General features: G+C 36.2%; 1 protein-coding gene across 3 annotated transcripts in view; it reads left to right on the forward strand.

Moving 5' to 3' along the window:
* The window catches only part of MAP3K1 (mitogen-activated protein kinase kinase kinase 1), a 55,501-nt gene that overhangs the window by 18,829 nt on the left and 18,376 nt on the right, over nucleotides 1-18,296 (forward strand). For all 3 annotated transcript variants that reach the window (XM_085212735.1, XM_085212733.1, XM_085212734.1), the window contains exons 2-5: nucleotides 12,955-13,105; nucleotides 14,824-15,030; nucleotides 16,636-16,836; nucleotides 17,711-17,827. In XM_085212735.1, the coding sequence (XP_085068861.1) occupies nucleotides 12,962-13,105; nucleotides 14,824-15,030; nucleotides 16,636-16,836; nucleotides 17,711-17,827 (669 nt within the window). In that variant the 5' untranslated portion in view covers nucleotides 12,955-12,961. The remainder of the gene's footprint in view (nucleotides 1-12,954; nucleotides 13,106-14,823; nucleotides 15,031-16,635; nucleotides 16,837-17,710; nucleotides 17,828-18,296) is intronic.

Raw genomic sequence — 18,296 nt, forward strand, 5'->3', positions numbered from 1 at the left:
AGCAAGAAAGATGCATTTAATCTATTCTGTTCAGTCCTTGGGAAGAGACTGCTTTTTGTTATTTATGCTTTCAGGAATTTGGGTTATGTTTTTGTTTATCTTTAATTCTGATGTAAGCTTTCCTTCATAGTTATGGTACCATTTTCAGTGTGATAATGAAACAGTATCAACATCCAGGTACGTTAATCTGTTCCTGTCAGCCTATTACATGTTGAGAAAGTGACTTAATAGTTTAGATAGTTTTGCAAAGCAGGAAATTACAGGGCTCTTGCGCTTTGTCAGTAACTTCAATGCCTACAGCTGGAGGAACTGCTAAGATCCCTAAGAACGTGTTCCAAGGGAAAAACACATGGTGTCTCTCTTCTAGTTTCAACACTTGTAAGGAAACTGGCTTAAGTGGCTTAAAAATGCAGAAAACTTAGGAACTCCTGTAAGCTATCAAAAATACACATCTTCTGGTTAGTTCAGGTATGACATCCTTTCAAAAACCATGGAGCAATCAGACCTTCTTTGGAAGGACTACATTGCTATAGTTACCATAGAGAAAAGCCTTCATGAACTAAAACTTGCTTTCCTTGCTCTGCTGTTTTGAGCTGTACATATTTGCTCCCCTACTGTTTGATCTTTAAAAAAAATACTCCTGTTGTTTTCTGTATTTAAAAGCATCTTAAACACTTCAAAGTTTTGTAGATTGTGGCTGACATTGAGATCTGTAACTAAACTGAAAAACCTGGAGTACCCATAGCAACAGTATATTTTCTCTAGTGGATATGGAATGGCAGATATGGGAGTGATAAAAGATGAAATGTGGGTCCCTTGGTTCGGATATTAAAGTGAGATGACATAAAATCTGAGAGAGAAGCAAACGTAGTGGAATTGATCTTGCTATTTGAGTCTGCCAATAACATTTCACTACAAATGAGAATTTACCAATCATCTCAGTCCCCAGTGGTGCATGCAGCCACTAAATGCACGTTTTGTTTAAGCCAATTCTGTTTAAAGGTCATAGCTGACTTATTTTGTTCATCTGCTGAAGTACAGATGGACTTGTCTGACTTCCCTTTTGTTATAACATCCATTAGGATTACATTGCAAATAATGTCTGCTTTATTTTAGAGGCAGAGTTAAAATTCAATATTTCTATTCAACTATTTTTTTTTCTAATGTGCTGAGTAGGGAAAATATTACATCTTTGGTGAAGTGACGAATGACAGATTCCTTAAAATGTGAGTTATTCAGAGATTCTTCTTTAACTGTACATTAATATTTTCTTAATAAGTTGATCTTTATGAAATCTAAAAACTGTCATCAGGAAAGTAGTTTTCTTGAACTGAACTGTGTAGAAAGCAGTTATTACTTGAAGATGCTCTTTGAAATCTACTTTCTTGTACTAAGTTGTCTGCCTAAAATGTATCACCCCTAACAGAGCCCCATACCTGGAAACGGGAGCAGAGCACTCCTGGTCCCTCTGAGTGCCTGATGGGCTCCACTGCAACTGTATTTTGTCATTTCATTAAGGCATTTCACAGAAGCAGGGACCCATAGCATTGGCTAGCTATGAGGAGGTCGTGCAAAGGCTGCAGTGGTATTTCCCTCCAGACCACATATGTGCGGCCGTAAGCAATACGCAATTTTCTTATCTTTTGTAGCATCATTTGTGTGTTAATTTTATTCAAACTCCCTGAAATCCTGTGCAGTTGCAGTGTTGTAGCATTAAAGTTGAATTTGTGGGCAATTCTATGAGCAAAATGTATCTGTTTATTAGTGTGTTGTTCGTGTCATCAGGAGGGATACACACAGTGTATGATGCATCTCTGAGTCTTCTGTCTTGCCTGGGGAACTTGGCAGAGTAAGAAAATAGTGGCCTTTACACAGAACTTGGTGTAGCAGGCATGCTTCTTCATGATCCCTGGGTAAACAGAACATGCATCATACAGAGACTGGCGCTGTCAGCTTACTCATTGCATATAGCTTTAACCTGCCCTGTAAGCTGCTGCTTTAAAAATAAAAAGTAAAAAAATCAAAAAGACAGTGCATGTGAAACTGAAAGTCAAAGCTGATGCTTTATAAGGATAAAAGCATGCAGGGATAATTTGAATAAAATGTCAGGATTCAAGCTTCTCTAAAACTGTTTTAAGTACAGTGCAAGAATATCTGTAGTTTGGTTTTACATCTTTATCACATGATTCCACGAAAACAATAATTGAGAAGGCTATTTTTTAGGGAGGCACAATGAGAAGGCTATTTTTTAGGGAGGCACAATGAGAAATGGGAAAAAATTATAATAGGAATGAAGATGTGTTTCCAGTTGAGTGTGTTGTTGACAGTGGACATCTGTGCTAAAGGCTTCAAATGTCAAATACAAATGAGCAAAATGAACCACAGAAGCAAAATTCCTGCTATTAGTGTACTACCTACTTATTGATGGAAAGTGCCTTTTTTTTTTTTCCTTTTGATGCCAAGAAAAAGATAGATGTGAGGTAGGGGGAGCTATGTGTAAGAGCTGTTTAAAAATCTGAAAGCATGTCTGTGTTCATACCTTTTCTTTGATGCTGTGGACTTCGCTGTTTCACTGAATGCTGCTGTCACAGCTGAAGTAATGTTTAAAGATACTGTGTGGTTTATAGCTATTTCTTATCCATACCTTATCATGGGTTGGCTGCATGGCCATTCTTAAAACCAGTTTTTTTCCCTATAATGTCACTGGTCTTAAATGATAATTGATAAGTAAGCAATAACATGTTGGATATTAGCTTGAATGCTGATAGTTGATTTCTGACTAAATATCTTTGCAATATATTCTTTCAACATGGACACTTTTCTCAATTCAGTATGAAGCCTTGGTATTATGTTCACAGATGTGAACTGTTGAACTATGCACATAAAACCCAGGACATAATAAATCCACTGGATAGCTGACAATATTTCAGAATGGACAAAGAAAATACATTCCCAAAAGATGTTCTGTAGAGGTGTAAATGGTGATTTGAGAAATACTGAATAGGGAGATTTTGTTTTACTGCTGTATCAGAAGTTTGGGTTTGCTCCTTTACATTTCTGTGGGAGTATGAATGTGGGCTCTAGTAGGCAGTCTTGCTTAAGATGTTACTGTCCCCATGTGTGTCTACCAGTACTGGAGGTTGTCATCAGCCCATCGCAGTGCGAATGGGAAAGGAAGCACATTTATTGGATTATCCCAATCTAATAACCTACTTTTTTACCCCTATCTAATAACCTACTTTTACTTGCCAGTTAAAATTGATTTTGTATTGTTAATTGTCCAAAAAAAATTGTCTGTTCTATTGGAGTTATGTGACTGCATCATAAATACAAATACAGGTATGAAGTAGTAAATATTATGAGGAGAGAAGGTAAACACAATAAAAAGCTGACAAAGGCAATTATAATGAAAGCATTTGTGCATTTGTAGTGGAAGCCAAAAATATGTGACAGTATAGCAGCAAAATGGAAAAAAAGTAATGCTGGAGACAGATATGGAGTCATCACTTGCCTTGAGTATCTTTTCTAGTACCAAGGAATCAGGATCTCCTGAAACTTAAGATACGAGGTTTCGTTCTAAGATGGAGTAATGCTCTGTGAATCTTTTAAAATATGAGGTTGCTTACAGAATGATTGAAAAAGTCTGTCATACTCATATATAGAGTTTATGGGCAGATAATTTGAGGTAAGAATCTCACAAATATTTCTATACCAGTGCTCCAAGTGTCTTATACACTTGGTTTGTATCTCACTGAAAAAACCCTTGCTGCTCATCTTATAAACAGTTCTCTCAATAAGCAAGTAAATGCTTTTTTTTTTTTTTTTTTGTTAAGTTATACTGGGATGTAGCTTCAGCTTATTTTTCTAAGACAGAGTAGTAATTTCTTTTGTTCACTTGTGGGTTGGGCTGTATGAAAAAGCTTCTATATAAGTCACTTTACTGCTGTAAATTAGTATCGGATTCAAAAAAACTACCTGAATGCTGCAGGTGAAGTGTTTTTGAGATTTCTGTAAAAAATACTACTTCCAATTATTTGACTTTTTTTTTTTCAGTTATACAGCTTTCTGAATTTTTTTTTTCTTTTATGTCCAGAGAAGCTATGTTGTTTGCTTGCCTGCTTGTTTAAAAACTTCATGTTTTTTTCACAACTCTTTCTTTGGAACCAGTAAAAAGGTAACACTGTAAATTCAGCTACTCTGATTTTACTTAACAGTAAAGTATCTGAAAGTTTGAGTCTCTGCCGATACTCTCCAGTTATGGAATACTTTCCTCCATTCCTATTCAGAGTTTTTTGGATAGCTATAAGAAATTGCTCATGGCTCTGCCAAATGTATCTACAGTGGCCACAATCTAAAGTTTATTACTTACTTAACAACAGTATTATTTTCAGTGTATTTTATCGCCTTAAAATTCCAGATGAAATTAGAGATAGATCCGATCCAACTTTCACATAGATATATACACCAGAATACTTGGGTAATATAGCAGCTGGGAGGCAGCTTTTTGTTCCACACTGTGGTTTATGTTGTCGCCTTGATCATGTATTTCTGTACTTCCTTAGATACAGAATTGTTTTCAGTGTTCAAAACAGTGTGGTGGCTTAATCGGAGTGGTGATCCTTCATAAGATCTTACAAAATGAACACTCTACTCACTGTTGATGGAAAGATTTCTCGTAGCTGGAAAGCATGCAAATCTTGAAAAAGCCATCTTTAAATTAGAAATTGCTGTTAGTTTCAAAAAGAAAAGCAAGAAGTGAGAAGCAGCCAAAGTGTTTTCTGGTAGACAGACAGAACTGAAGACAGTACTGCACAGCTCAGATCATTGCTCAAATCCAACCTGTTATCTGACTTCTTGCAGCGCACGTAGGCTTGGTTTTTCTGTTTGTTTTTTTGTTTTGTTTTTGTTGCTGTTGTTGTTTTTGTTTTTCCCTCATGTATAACTTTCCCTGTATTGGTTCACAAGTCTTTGATCTGAGAAACACGGAGTGTAGAGCCAGCATCAAGAACCATACCTCTACTGAGCAGGGAATCAGGAAGCAAAGGGATGATGAGGCACTTGATTGTCCACAAAACTTGCTGAATGTTGGCAGTTATCCATTGGAGGTCACTGTCTTAACCTAAATCTGAAGGTAATGAGGGCATTTTTACTTATACAAATCCAACTAATATCTTCTTTTAAACAAAGGCATTACACAGTGCAATGTATGTCTGGGCTCATGCATCTTTCTAGATGTATGTAATGTTACTTCTGTAGCAAAATGCCCATCATTTGTGAAAGTTTTTCCCAGGTGCTTAACTTGCAAGAAGATGTACTGTGCTTGGCATCCTGGAAGGGGGTGGCTTTTATGAAAGCTGTATATAGGGTCTTTCTGATGAAGTTTTCTTATATGGATCATTGTGTTGCTCCTCAAGTTGCTGGAACCATTGTAAAATGATGTTTCTATACTGGTATGCTTTCATGCCACTTTATGAATGCTTTGGCAATTTTTGTCAATTTTTAAGCAAATACTGGAGATACCTATTTGTGCAAGCCCCTGTGGAAGGGATGTGAACTCACTGCATTTTTTTTAACTCTGACAGGATGTTGTTTACTCTCAAGAATTGTATTTCTAAAGAAGTATGCATACTAAAAATTAAAAACATAAATACATTGCATTCCTATGCCACTTTTAATAGCAAAGTTTCTAAATAAAAAGCTCAGTCAGAAATGCACTGAGGATAAGAAAAAGCAGTATGTTTTTGGTAAGGAATGGTCCAAGTACTAGTACTTGCTGTCCCATAGTTGGCTTCCTTGGCTTACTGTCATAGGTGTATTTGGTTATTGCTCTTTCCTTTATTTCAGTTGCTTGAGTTAACCTCGTTAAGTATTCTCATCTTCATGTTCTTTTTCTTTTTATATTCTGGATTTTAAAGAAGCTGAGGAGTTACGGAGATCATAACCATTTTTAGCCATAAGCTTGCAGAAGCTTGGAATGCCTTTTCCGGTCATTTTTTGTCATGCTCACTTGTTGTTATCTTACAAAAATAAACATTTTTAATAGCAGCTGCCATTGTTAGAGTGGGTGTAGTTACTATGTGCTTGGTCTGTGTCTAGACTAGTTGACAGACATCCCCAAATTGTCCCTCCCTGTTGCAAGGTAGTGCTTTTCTTGTATAGCACATAGTACTATGTAGAGCATGCAGGAGTTTCAGAACTGAAGATCCGCAATCTTCATGGCAGGAGCATATTTTACCTGTGACTTTCTGCTGATCAGAAATAAGTGGTCTGTGATGGATTGAGCATAAGGATGTTTAGTTTCCACAGACACAGTAGTGTTTCTTCATCTAGCAGTTACTCAGAATAAACTGGCAGGGAATTTTGTACTTTACTTCTGTACCCCAGGATAGCTTTTTATGCCAGAGTCAGAAATATGGAGAACCCTCTAGTGTGCTTTGGATATTGCAGGAAAGTTCAGTGTACGCACAAGTCTTTGCAGGACAAGGACATTTGAATAGACTCTGATGGTGAGTGTCGGTAACACAGGCATCTCTTGGCAAGTTTTAGGATTATTTGATACAGCTTATTACTGAATTTTTGTATAAACAGAAATCAACTCAGTGATAGTAATTCCAATGTAACTCATGTTTTTTCTTCTCTTTTCATATTTCTTGTCCATATTCTACACAGACTAGAGCATAAGCTTGAAAAGGATGAATATCAAGAAACGAAAGCAGACACAGGCAAGATATGTAAATAAGAAAGTAAACTGGGATGATTAACATAATGGAGTTCTTCTTCATGCCTCCCAAATACTGCTTTAGTCCAACTAGTAGATAACAATTTGTTACAACGGCCAGGAGCACGTAACCCTGAAACAAATACGACGCTAGATAGGAACGTCATTTTTACTCTGGAATTGTGGAATCTTCATAGAAAAAAAAACAAACAAGAGTGAGCTTGTTCAAGTCTTTCGAAGTATATTGCCTCCTTCAGCAAGGCCTGGGTTAGGTTTTTTAATTTTATGAACTTAGCTTAAAGTCGTTTGAAGATTTGTTGTTTTTCTTTGGTTCTCCGCTTGCCTTGCTTACCATTCACAGCCTAACTAATCATTAAGACTTATAAAAGTTAGACTGTTACATTTCTCTGCTAGATATAACATGTTTACATGCTTTTTTTTTTTTTTAATTATTTGCTGTCTCACATGAATTATTTTTATGATCTTCTTTTGCTGAGAGAACTTTAAAATTCTTATTGTAGCAAAATCTTGGAATAACTGATACGATCTGATAATTCTGCAGTGCCAGAATGGTCTGAATGCCCTTTCTTGTTTGTAACTCCTCCAGAAATGATTTAATAGGTTATATCTTTGGAAAAATCTGTGCAGCTCACCTTATCCAAGTTACTTACATGTATGCTTTATTTCCCCAGAACATTTGGAGGTGGGAATGTATTATTTTCCTATTATCTTAAGCTGATTCAAAGTATAATTTTTCTTGAAAATGTCTGATTTTGTTGTCTATTGGGACTAGGGAAGTCAGGTTGTCCAAGAAACTCTTTGTACAGAATGCATGGGATAGCCATCAAACCCGCAGTAAGCAATTTCAGCTCCAAAGCAGAACCAGTATGAACTCAAAAGAGAGTGAATGTTCCCATGAACTTCATATGTGGACATGTAATAAATGATCTGCATCAAGAACTTTGCATTGATGTCTGTTTTCAGTTTTCATACCTTTTGTGCCATCTTTCTGCTAATGATTTCAGACTTCTACATCAACAAGTACCACATGCTCTGACCTGTTGTTTTCTGTGTCCTGGCCAATTACATTTCACCAAATGCATTTCTTGGTTAGAGTATGATAGATTTAAATAATTTGAAGTTCACTTTAGTGTTTAAGAGATTAAACTGTAACATGAGTAAATAATCTGATCGTCAAAAGTGGAGTTGAGTTAGGTGACGAGCAAATACTTGGTCGTATTCAGCAAAAGAGGCTCTGGAGGACCGACACAGGGGAGAATCCCTTTCTCATACTCTATGCTTGCAAACCTATAACTGTATATAGATGAGTCAATTGCATAGCTGACTATAAACGTTCATATTATGATCTTTGTTCTCAATGTTTCTGCAGTTCCTGGACTAATGCCTGCTAATATGTTGTGCAGGACTCACTCCAACCTAAACCATTCTATGATTCCATGATTCTCTTTTACTGCCCCAGCATGAACTAGGCATGAACTGGATCTTGCTGAGTATCTGGAGTTTGTTGTGCAATTATGTCCAAATATAAACTTTTAAGTAAAGAATTAAGCTGCACAATCTAGTGGCCTTACATCTTGATCAGTATAAACAATTGTGTGTTTCCGATGTAGGTTCTAGAAATTGTGTTCAATCACAGAATAAGGTTTTTGTTGTATAGAAATCAAATCTGCTCTGCAAACACACTGGTATGAAATCAAAAAGTTTCAGAGATAATGTAACAAAACTGCTATTTTTACATCTTGAAATTAGCACAGCATATGTATACCTTTACATGTCTAAGTTGGTACTGTGAGATTGAATAACTGTAGAAGGGATGAGAGACCTTTGAGCTTGTCATATTCACATCAGAAGCTGGTGGCTTTTTTAGGAAGCCTGCAGAAGAGAAGCCCATTTCATTACCTTTGTGGCAAGAATCTGTTTCAAATAGAGGCTAGTATTTCCTGGCTTGTTTTGTAGGATTTGTTTTCAGTGGTTCTGAATAGTTCCTATTAATAGGTGGCTTCAGAACAGGCAGTCCAGTCATTATTTTTTTTAGCCCTCTGAACGCATGGATTTGACTTCCTACAAGTTAGAAAATGTAGGCAGATAGCATACCTCCATAACTTTAGACATCTTCTGAAGATCTGAGTTTTCATCACTGTTCTTCTTGATCAGGGCTTGTGAGATTCCATTGAAGTTGATGGCTCAGCTGTAGAGTTCTGTTGCGAATAGTGTCCTACTGGCGGTGAAATGTCTTCTTCAACAGATGCACGTTTTTGACATGTCAATCAGAGATATGCTTGGCTGTAGTTCCCTTTGAGGGGGGAGATGAGGGTATTATTAAATTGAGTAAATAATGAATATTACCAGACTAGGGGAGGCTCAGTAAAATATTCATCAGTGATTCACGTAGATGACAAGAAGCGAAAGTCTTCCTAATACGAGAGGAAGGCAAACCTTAGGTATAGCATACCATTCAATACATTCTTCTTGTGAACTTCAGAGAACAGTGTGTTGGCCAAATGAAGAGAGTCTATATTGTTCTCAAGGGAGAACAGCTATTGGAAAGGCCAAGGCAGATAGGGGGAAAAAGAAAACAACAACAACAACAACAAAAAACCTATTTATTGTTTTCCCTTCTGTGTTTGTCAGCTATGCTAAGAGAAGAATAGAAGTTAATTTCACACTTAAATAACATTTGGCTGAAATCCCCGTAGCTATTCTCGGAAGCCAGATTCATTAGTCTCTATGATGTAGTGTGTTTATTGGTGTCTTGTGGCAGTTGTCCTTTAGTGTCAGGTTGAAAAAGTTCCCTGTGAAGTTTTTCAGTTCAGTGCAATGTGCCGTGCTTCATTTTTTCCTTAGTGTAGATTGCTCTCTGATAGAGATGCTGCATGACCACTTCTTTTCTTAAATATTTTACTACAGCTGTGGTCATTGATCACTTGACTGTGCTGGTATGCAAGTTACACTTGCAAACTTACTTCAGACAAATATTAAATTAATTATTAATAATTAATAATTAATAATTAATTATTAATAATTAATTATTACTCAGCAGCCCTCGCTGCAATTTAGCTTTTGTGAATACAGCAGACAGATCTTTCCTTCCAGACCTATTTCCTGTTGTAGTACTACTGCTGACAAGAAAATCTGGTCCAATGTGGTTACTGGATAAAGTCTCACAAACAAGATAGCAGGGAAGCCAAGGCTTTTCTAAGTATTGAGAAGCCCGGCAAAATTGACTCGAGTGGCAATTCAGCTGGTTGGTTTTTTGTTTGTTTGTTTGTTTGTTTTTATTTTGGTTGGTTTATTTGTATTTTCATATATGCCCTTTGCAAGAAAAATACTTGCAAAGAATTAGTGTGAAATTCACTGATCTATTCAGAAGTAAGACTTGTGTATTTCACAACAGTTTTCTGAATAGCATGTATTGCATACTTCGTGTTAAAATACTGAATCATTGATCCACAGAGATCCACTTGTTAATAATCTAACTGTTCAGTTAGTGTTTGCAAGGCTTCAAAATCAAGATGGCAGCAAAGGACAAAGTTTTGCCTCTTGTGCTGCACAAAGTGTTGCATTAGTCTGCTCCCTTAGAGTGCATTAATCTCACTGTCAAGAAATGTCAGGCTTCCCAGAGCAACATTTCTTGTAAAATGAAGATTTACTTTTTGACCTGCTCCCTTGTTTGTTCTAGCTATTCAAGTCAACTATCACCTGGCAGTCAGGTTTTGTTGTTTCCTTGTATCAAGAATGGGTTTTTCTGTATGGAAATCGGGGTACCCTTTGCCATGAAGTCCTCTACGCTGTATATAGTGTGGTTTTTTTTACTGTTTGTATTTTGTGTTAATATGCATTGATTTGGGGACTGATAACCGGGTTAACTCTCAGGTTCAGCTAGACTGGAGTAGATGAGGTTTTGTATTAGGTTTGAAAATAAATAAAAGAAAAACAACAACAGAAAAAAAAAAACCAAAAAACAAAACAAAACCAAAAAGCACAACCCTGCAAGTTCAAGCTGCAAAATGAGGATGTGCTGCAGTATGCAAGGGGACTTCATGAAATAAGTATTTTTTTTTTCCTATGACTGCACAGATGCAAAAATGTAAGAATATTTAAATGATAATATTAGCCAAACTTGAAGTTAAAATATGAATACATTCCAGAACATTTTGTAAACTGCCAAAAGATAATCTCAGTTTGCTAAGCAAAAGCTGTCAGACTCAGTTGGTCTTTCCCACCTGCGTGGAGGAAAAGCACAAGAGGTCTTTGTGCAGACGAGAGCAGATTGGTTTAGCCGTCACATGAGAGGAAGATAGCTGCTTCTGCTTTTGGAGAACAAGTACAGATTGTGAGGCCTTCACTGTTGTGTTACATTGTTCATGAATTCGAATCCAAGGGCCTCTAAAAGACTTTTTTTGTATCTGTTGGGAAGTTAATCGTGCCTATATAGACAGATGAAATACTGTGCCATTCTTTCACTGCTGCAGTAGTGTTTTCTCTCTTGTATACAGTGTATTCATGCAAGTGAAATGATCTCCAGCTCATAGAAAAAAAATAGACTGTATGTTTTAAACTTGCAGATATTGTGTGCATATTGCACATACATATATGTGTGTATATATTCACTTTTTTTTTTAGCTTTGCTTTGGACTTTATTTACTTATTAGATGAAGATAAAAATGTGAAATCAGCCCTATGAAAGATAAGACAACAGTTGTTTTTTCCCTGTTCTAAGCTTTTAGGCACATTTGGACTCTTCCTTCTGCTGTGATGTCTCTCTTGTTAATCAAGAATCACTTCTTATGTCTCTTTCTTGAAAACAGTAGCATAATTTCAGTGCAGAAACAAACATAATTTGCATGTCACTTGCTTTACTTTTGAACGTAAGGCGTGCCACTTGTCTTGGGGATGGGGAGTGGATTCTTTGGTGGATTGTTTTCCTACTTACAAACACTTTTAAGTCTTTAATCATTAGACACAGTTCTGTGTCTAAAATCAGTTATTAATGGCAGATTTAGATGCTGCTTGAAAGAAAATGTATTTTGTTTACAGTATCCATCTGCTTATTACATTTCAGCACTGAACAGGAAGAGTTATTTCCTGTCTCAGAATGCTTTGTTTCCTTTGTCTCTACAATAAGAGGAGAAAAAACAAGAGGGTTCTCTTTCTCACCAATAAAACATTCTCATTCTTCTAAGTTCAAATTTGTAATAAATGAACCTCATAATACATTGCTCATGAACACAGACATTGTAATTTTAACATCTTTTGATTCCAGGGAATGTCGTAGGGATTGCGCTGTAAGTCAGGTGTCATGCAGTATATAAATGCAGTTTTGGCTGGACAGCTAATTATTTCAGGTGTTGAAAACTGCAGGTGTGAAAGCAGCAGTTGTAAATATGGAGCTGCTTCTCACTGCAGCTAAATTATCTAGGACTATCTTCCTCTTCAGGTTGTGACTTTATTTTTTGAAATAAAACTTCATCCTGAGAATTGGCTTAATAAAGCTTGCATAAAAACAAGCTATCATCAAGAAGGTGGGCAGGGATCATGTGCTGCTGCTTAAGAGTGTGGTTTTCTGGGTGATTTAGCAGATAGCTCAACAGAATCAGGAAATCTTCTAGACTGCTCGTGTTTGTTTTTCAGTGGCTGAGATAATTTTTTTTTGCTTCTGTGTTGTTGCAATCACAAGTAACTACGTTGCTGTAGGTCAAAAAACAATCTAGATGAATTATGCTTTCGTTTTACAGATATGAACTTGCTGTGAATTTTGTTGTAATTACAGCTGACTGGCAGCACTTTTGGGTCATTAGTCACTGAATGTAACATTCAGGTGCAGTAGCCTTACTTTCATGACTTCTGTGCCTGGCTTAAATATACTCTGTGTATCACTTCACAAGCCCTTTTTTTGAGGTGTTTATATGGGAAGAGGCACTATGAATTGCATGCTAGCACACCAAGTGAGGATGTAAGTTGGTCAGTATTCACTTACATGTGTTTTCTAAGCCACTTTAAAAATAGAAGTGGCAAGTTTTGAATTGTCAGTGCATGCAAGAACCATCACAACACTTCTGAAACAGTTGCATAATAATCTGCAGGATTGAAAGTGATGTTTTAGTAGGTGTGTTGAAAGGAGATGGAGAATAGGATTGCACAATATTTAAGAATGCTATGGTATTATAACTTAACTAAAAATAACTGTATGACTATAATATTTTTCTCTGCTGTAGTCGTGACATGGAGAATAAAGAAACCCTCAGGGGGTTGCAGAAGATGGATGACCGCCCAGAAGAGCGCATGATCAGGGAGAAACTCAAGGCAACGTGTATGCCAGCTTGGAAGCATGAATGGCTGGAAAGAAGAAGCAGGAGAGGCCCTGTGGTAAGTGACGCTGAAGGAGGGATGTTGTCGTAACTTACAAATAAGAGTTCCTTAAGTTTTTCTTTTAGAAACCTCTTTATTGTAAGAATTTGCAGTACTTAGTAGCGATCTTCCTTTTTTTCTGTTTGACAGGAAACTGTGGCTGACTTTCTGAAATGTACATGTTTTTAAACTCTATTAAAAAAAAAAAAAAAAAAAAAAAAACGAGCTAGCATATAGCTGTGCTGCTGATTCTGTAGTATAAAACTACTGTGGCAGTACTGCCCTCTACTGTCAGCAGCTGTTGTAGCTTTTTCTCCTTACATGAAAACATCAGTCTAGAACTGCACATAGTGTTTTGCACTCCATTCCTTTTTGAAGATTTAATTAATTTGTATTTCTATAGCTTGAAAATGTTAAATAGAAATTTGCCAGGTGTTGTAATGTAATTGTATGGAATTTTTGTTACTTGAAAACAAAAACCACCTTGTGGTGGTGTACTGGAAACAAACGAAAAAAGCAAACAAACCTGAGTAACTCCTTTACATAAGTCGCAACTCAGCTAAATGTTGTTTCCCAGAGCATCTGTATTAGCTTCTTTCAGTACTGCTTTTTGTATTAATAGCTCAAAAGTAATTTCAGAATTATAGAGTCATAGAATATCCCTGATTTGGAAGGACTCATAGTACATGTAGTCCAACTGCAGGCTCCACACAGCACCACCCAAAATCCAAACCCCACGTCTGAGAGCGCTGTCGAAATGCTCTTTGAACTCCGGCAGCTCGGGGCTGTGACCATTGCCCTGTGCAGCCTATTCCAGGGTCCGACCGCCCTCTGGTGCAGACCCTGTCCCCACCCCCCAGCTGCCCCTCCCCTGGCACAGCTCCGTGCTGTTCACTCAGGTCTTCTTTCAAGAAATTTTATTTTTAAGAAATTGCAGGCAAATCAAACTCAGTAAACACAGTAGTAATTCTAAAACTAATGCTGGCTAACTTATAGTAATTAGTTGCACATGAATGTAGTTGTATTAATGTGACTTCCACTGTGACTTGGTGGGAACGCACAGTTAGAGATCATCTTCTGCATTACCCAAGTTTACAGTATTGGTAACTTTCTGTGATAAGAGTGCTGACAATGCTTAATGTACAAAAAAAAAAAAAAAAAAAAAAAAAAGCAATATCTCAAAACTCTTATAGAAAATATTTTTTTACTTTAGATTTTTTCTTTGTATCATGGTTACTGCATGGATTCCCTATTTAACCTGCTTCCTTTGAGGCACCTAGTTTTTTAGTTTAACTTTCTAGCCCCAGATTTTATTACTACCACTTTAATATTTAGGTTTTTTTTCAGATTGTAGCTGTGGATAATAGTAATTTGTCCATATGCTCATGAATTACATTCCAGGAAGGGAAAAATATAGTAATCTATAGAAAAAAAGAGTTTGCTTTTTGAATACTTCTCCTATATGCTGTTTACTTCCATAATCCAATTGCAGTATATTTAAAAACAGCACAAAAGAGGTTGCTAAGAAGTTCTGAGTTGCAAGCAGTACACATTCAATATGATGACATTTTAAAGTGAATTGTCAGATCTCAGATCAGGGGTATAAATGTAGGCCTTTACTCTTTCAGGCAGCACGAGGCCAATAATTGTATAATGCTAGCAAAATAAGTTTTGATGGATCTGTATTGTTTTAATGTAAATAAATAATTCTGACCTTATGGTTTAATTCCTGCAAGGTGGTGAAACCTATCCCTGTGAAGGGAGATGGATCTGAAATGAACAAGCTATCTCTAGAACCTCAATCTGAAGGACAAAGCAGTGCTTCTTCACCTACGCAGAAGGGACGGCGTAGTCCTTCTCCTAGCAGTTCTTCTTCATCATCCTCTCGGACTGTTAAATCTGAGTCACCAGGTGTTAGAAGAAAAAGGGTATCTCCAGTACCTGTAAGTTGCAAGTGTGACGTAATGACTGAATTGAGTATGTTCTGCAATCTTACGCATTAAAAAAGGCAGTTAGTACATCGTCCTTTGTGATTAGGACAAGATGCTGATGTAATGGGGTTATGACACAGCATCACTTGAGAGAGAGATATGCAGAGCATGTATCATGTTACATTTCTCTTATGTCTGGAATTTTATTCTCTGCTCTTAAGGTGTGTTTCTTCTTTTTAATTCTGTCATCCTTTCAGGACTTTTTCTGTGGGAAATAAATAAGAAAATATAGATATGCTCTTTCTCTTAGCTTGATTTGAGCAAGGTGGTACCATGTGTTTGTTCTTTCTCTAATTTTTCATCAGCTTTCCAGACAGGACTATTCCTTTGAGGGTAGAATTGCTATTAGAGTTCTGTAGAAAAGAGTTACCAGTATGCTACTTGTGATCCTTTGTTTGAGGACTGATGTTTACATAGAAGTTGTGGAAGTTTTAGGTGTGCATTCTTAGAAAATAAAATCTGTACTGTTATGTTAAAGAAAACATGGAATGGAAGTTTCAAGAACTAAAAACTCACTTTATTAGAGAATTATTAGAGAATATTGAGAATATAATATTTTGAGGAATAATGTTTAACAGATGATACTAGCATACTTGTCCACAGCTGAATTTGCTGACTCACGCAATTAGAGAAGGAATAATAGCGTTCCCTGTCCAATTGCTCTAAACAAGGTTTCCAAGATGGCTAAAATGTGTACTGCTTTTCCACTAAACTTAGAGATGAAGATCACACGGTACAGCACTGTAGAACAGCTTCTTTCTTCTTGCTGAGAGAAATGCAGATGCCAAGTTGTTCCTCTTCTTGTTATTAACCTTTCACATGTGAAAAAAACTTGAAGACATCTTTTACTTAAGTAATGGACATTAAGTCAATTCTGACCTTCTGCATTGTAACTTATAATTCAGATTGGATCTATACCAAAGCAGAAATTTAGAAATTGGATAGAATCATGAAAGCATTTCATAATATTAGAAATGTGAAGAGCTTAAATGAAGACACTTTTAATTAAAAAATTTTGACCACTGATATTTTTTTTTTCCATAATCAAAAATAATCTTTTGAGCCAATAGTTGTGCCAATGTTGTAAAGGATAGGGAGCTGTATTCTTTTTCCTTTTCTTTGACGTTTCTTAAAGTTAACTCCTCATTGACTGAAAATTTGTATCGTACACTATACTCATGATTTCATCACCTATTAAATATATTAGCAGTATAAACTTGTTCAATAACTTGTTTGTTTGTATTGAGTCACAAACCTAAGATGTTCTAGTTGAAGTATACCTGCCAATTTAGTAGTAGGAAGTTAAGGCTATCAGTGAAGACATATATGTTGAAGCTTCTTAAGATCCCTATTCTGACATAATGCCAGACAAAATTTCAGTTACAAAATTTTAGTTTTTCTTCTGCACTCTATTTCTATTCAGAAGAAGATTGCCCTCTTTAAATTCCTGTAATCTAATCAGGTTATAGTTTCTTCCATCTAGAGGGACTCATCATTCTGAAAAAATACATAGCTAAACTTTCAGTTGTCATGAATATGATGGAACCACTTGTGTAGTTTCAGAGTGGACGAATAACACCACCTCGAAGAGCCCCATCTCCAGATGGCTTCTCTCCATACAGCCCTGAGGAAACAAGTCGTCGTGTCAACAAAGTTATGCGAGCTAGGCTGTACCTGCTGCAGCAAATAGGACCCAACTCTTTCTTAATTGGAGGAGATAGCCCTGATAATAAATACAGAGTGTTTATTGGACCTCAGGTAAAGAACGTTTGTGCTGTCTGTAGCTTTTACTAATATATAGTTTATATTGGAAAACTGTACAAAATCAAGTTTGATTAGTCACCAATCCATGCTAATTGTTCTGTAAAATAATGTTTGAAAGTTGTAATCTGTGCTTATGTAACGTAATGATCAGCTTGCATTTTTGTTTGGGTCAAGCACTATTTTTGTTCAGAATCCTCTTTTAAAAAAGACTACTTAAAAAGTCTTCACTAATGTAGGAATGAGAAATATATAGGGCAAGTGGCTTATTAAATGTCTTATTAAACATTTTTTGTTAAAATGTGGCCACTTAATTTCCTAGTTACTCAAAGTGAAAAGCATTCTTTCCTGTATTTGTGGAGTACATATAAATGACAAGCAATGTCACAGTTCCTCTAGTGGAGTGATAGTATAATTAATATATCTGTAAAGAGGTTCGTTTTAGAGACGTTCATAGTACCACTGTGATTCTGCATTGGAGACATCTAGGTTTTTGTGTAAACAGAAGAATCTGTTGTAAGTTTTCTGTAACGCTAGAGGTCTGTGTTACGACTATATGCATAAATTCCTTTTTGTATAAAGAGTAGTAACAACTTTTAGTTCATTTAAAAAAAAATAAAAAATTGATATTAAAATTGTCCTGAGTGTTTCAGGAATTCTGTAAGGCCATGTATGATGATATTTATGTCCATATATAAAATACTATTTTGCAATAAATTATCTGTTTTTAAAACAAAAATGACAAAAAAAAAAAAAGGGTTTACTGGGCCTTCCTAATATAATATACACTTCCATGATGCACCTCAGTGTGGAAGAATGATCCATCTAACTATGAAGTCAGTGGAGTCCTAGCACGTGCTTCTCATTGCAGACATGTAGCTGTGGCCGTGGAACATTTTGTATTCATCTGCTCTTCGTTATGCTGCGAGTTTTCCAGCTTGAGCCTTCAGACCCAGTGCTGTGGAGAAAGACACTGAAAAACTTTGAGGTAATCAATGTCATAAAGATCTAATGGCAGATATAAAATATTGCTCCAGTTAAAAGTCTTTAGGATGCTATCCTAAAAATACTAAAAACAGTTGTATTTCTAAGCAACAAGATTGTGTTTTTACTTGTCTTTAGTTTAGTCTTAAGTCTGGGTAAAAGAAGAATCTACAAATTAAAGGTGTAATTAGAAATGTTAGTAGAGACTGTAGTTCAGTGAAATTATTCATATCTCAAATTTTCTAGTCAAACTTACTTATATCTATCTCTGATTAGCTGGAAGGTAAACGGAACAGGGATCTTCATAGATGTGTGTGTCCTTAAAGCTTTCAATTCCTCTTAACAAGTAGATGGATTTTTGCTGTAAACCATATTTCTTGTGAACTACATAATAAGACTTATGAATTTCCTTCTAATTCTGCTGCTAATGCGTTATTGTGAAAGTCAGTAGATCTCTTGTAGCTGTAGTTAAG

Source organism: Meleagris gallopavo, chromosome Z (assembly GCF_905368555.1).
Source record: "Meleagris gallopavo chromosome Z, MGAL_WU_HG_1.1, whole genome shotgun sequence".
Lineage (NCBI taxonomy): Eukaryota > Metazoa > Chordata > Aves > Galliformes > Phasianidae > Meleagris > Meleagris gallopavo.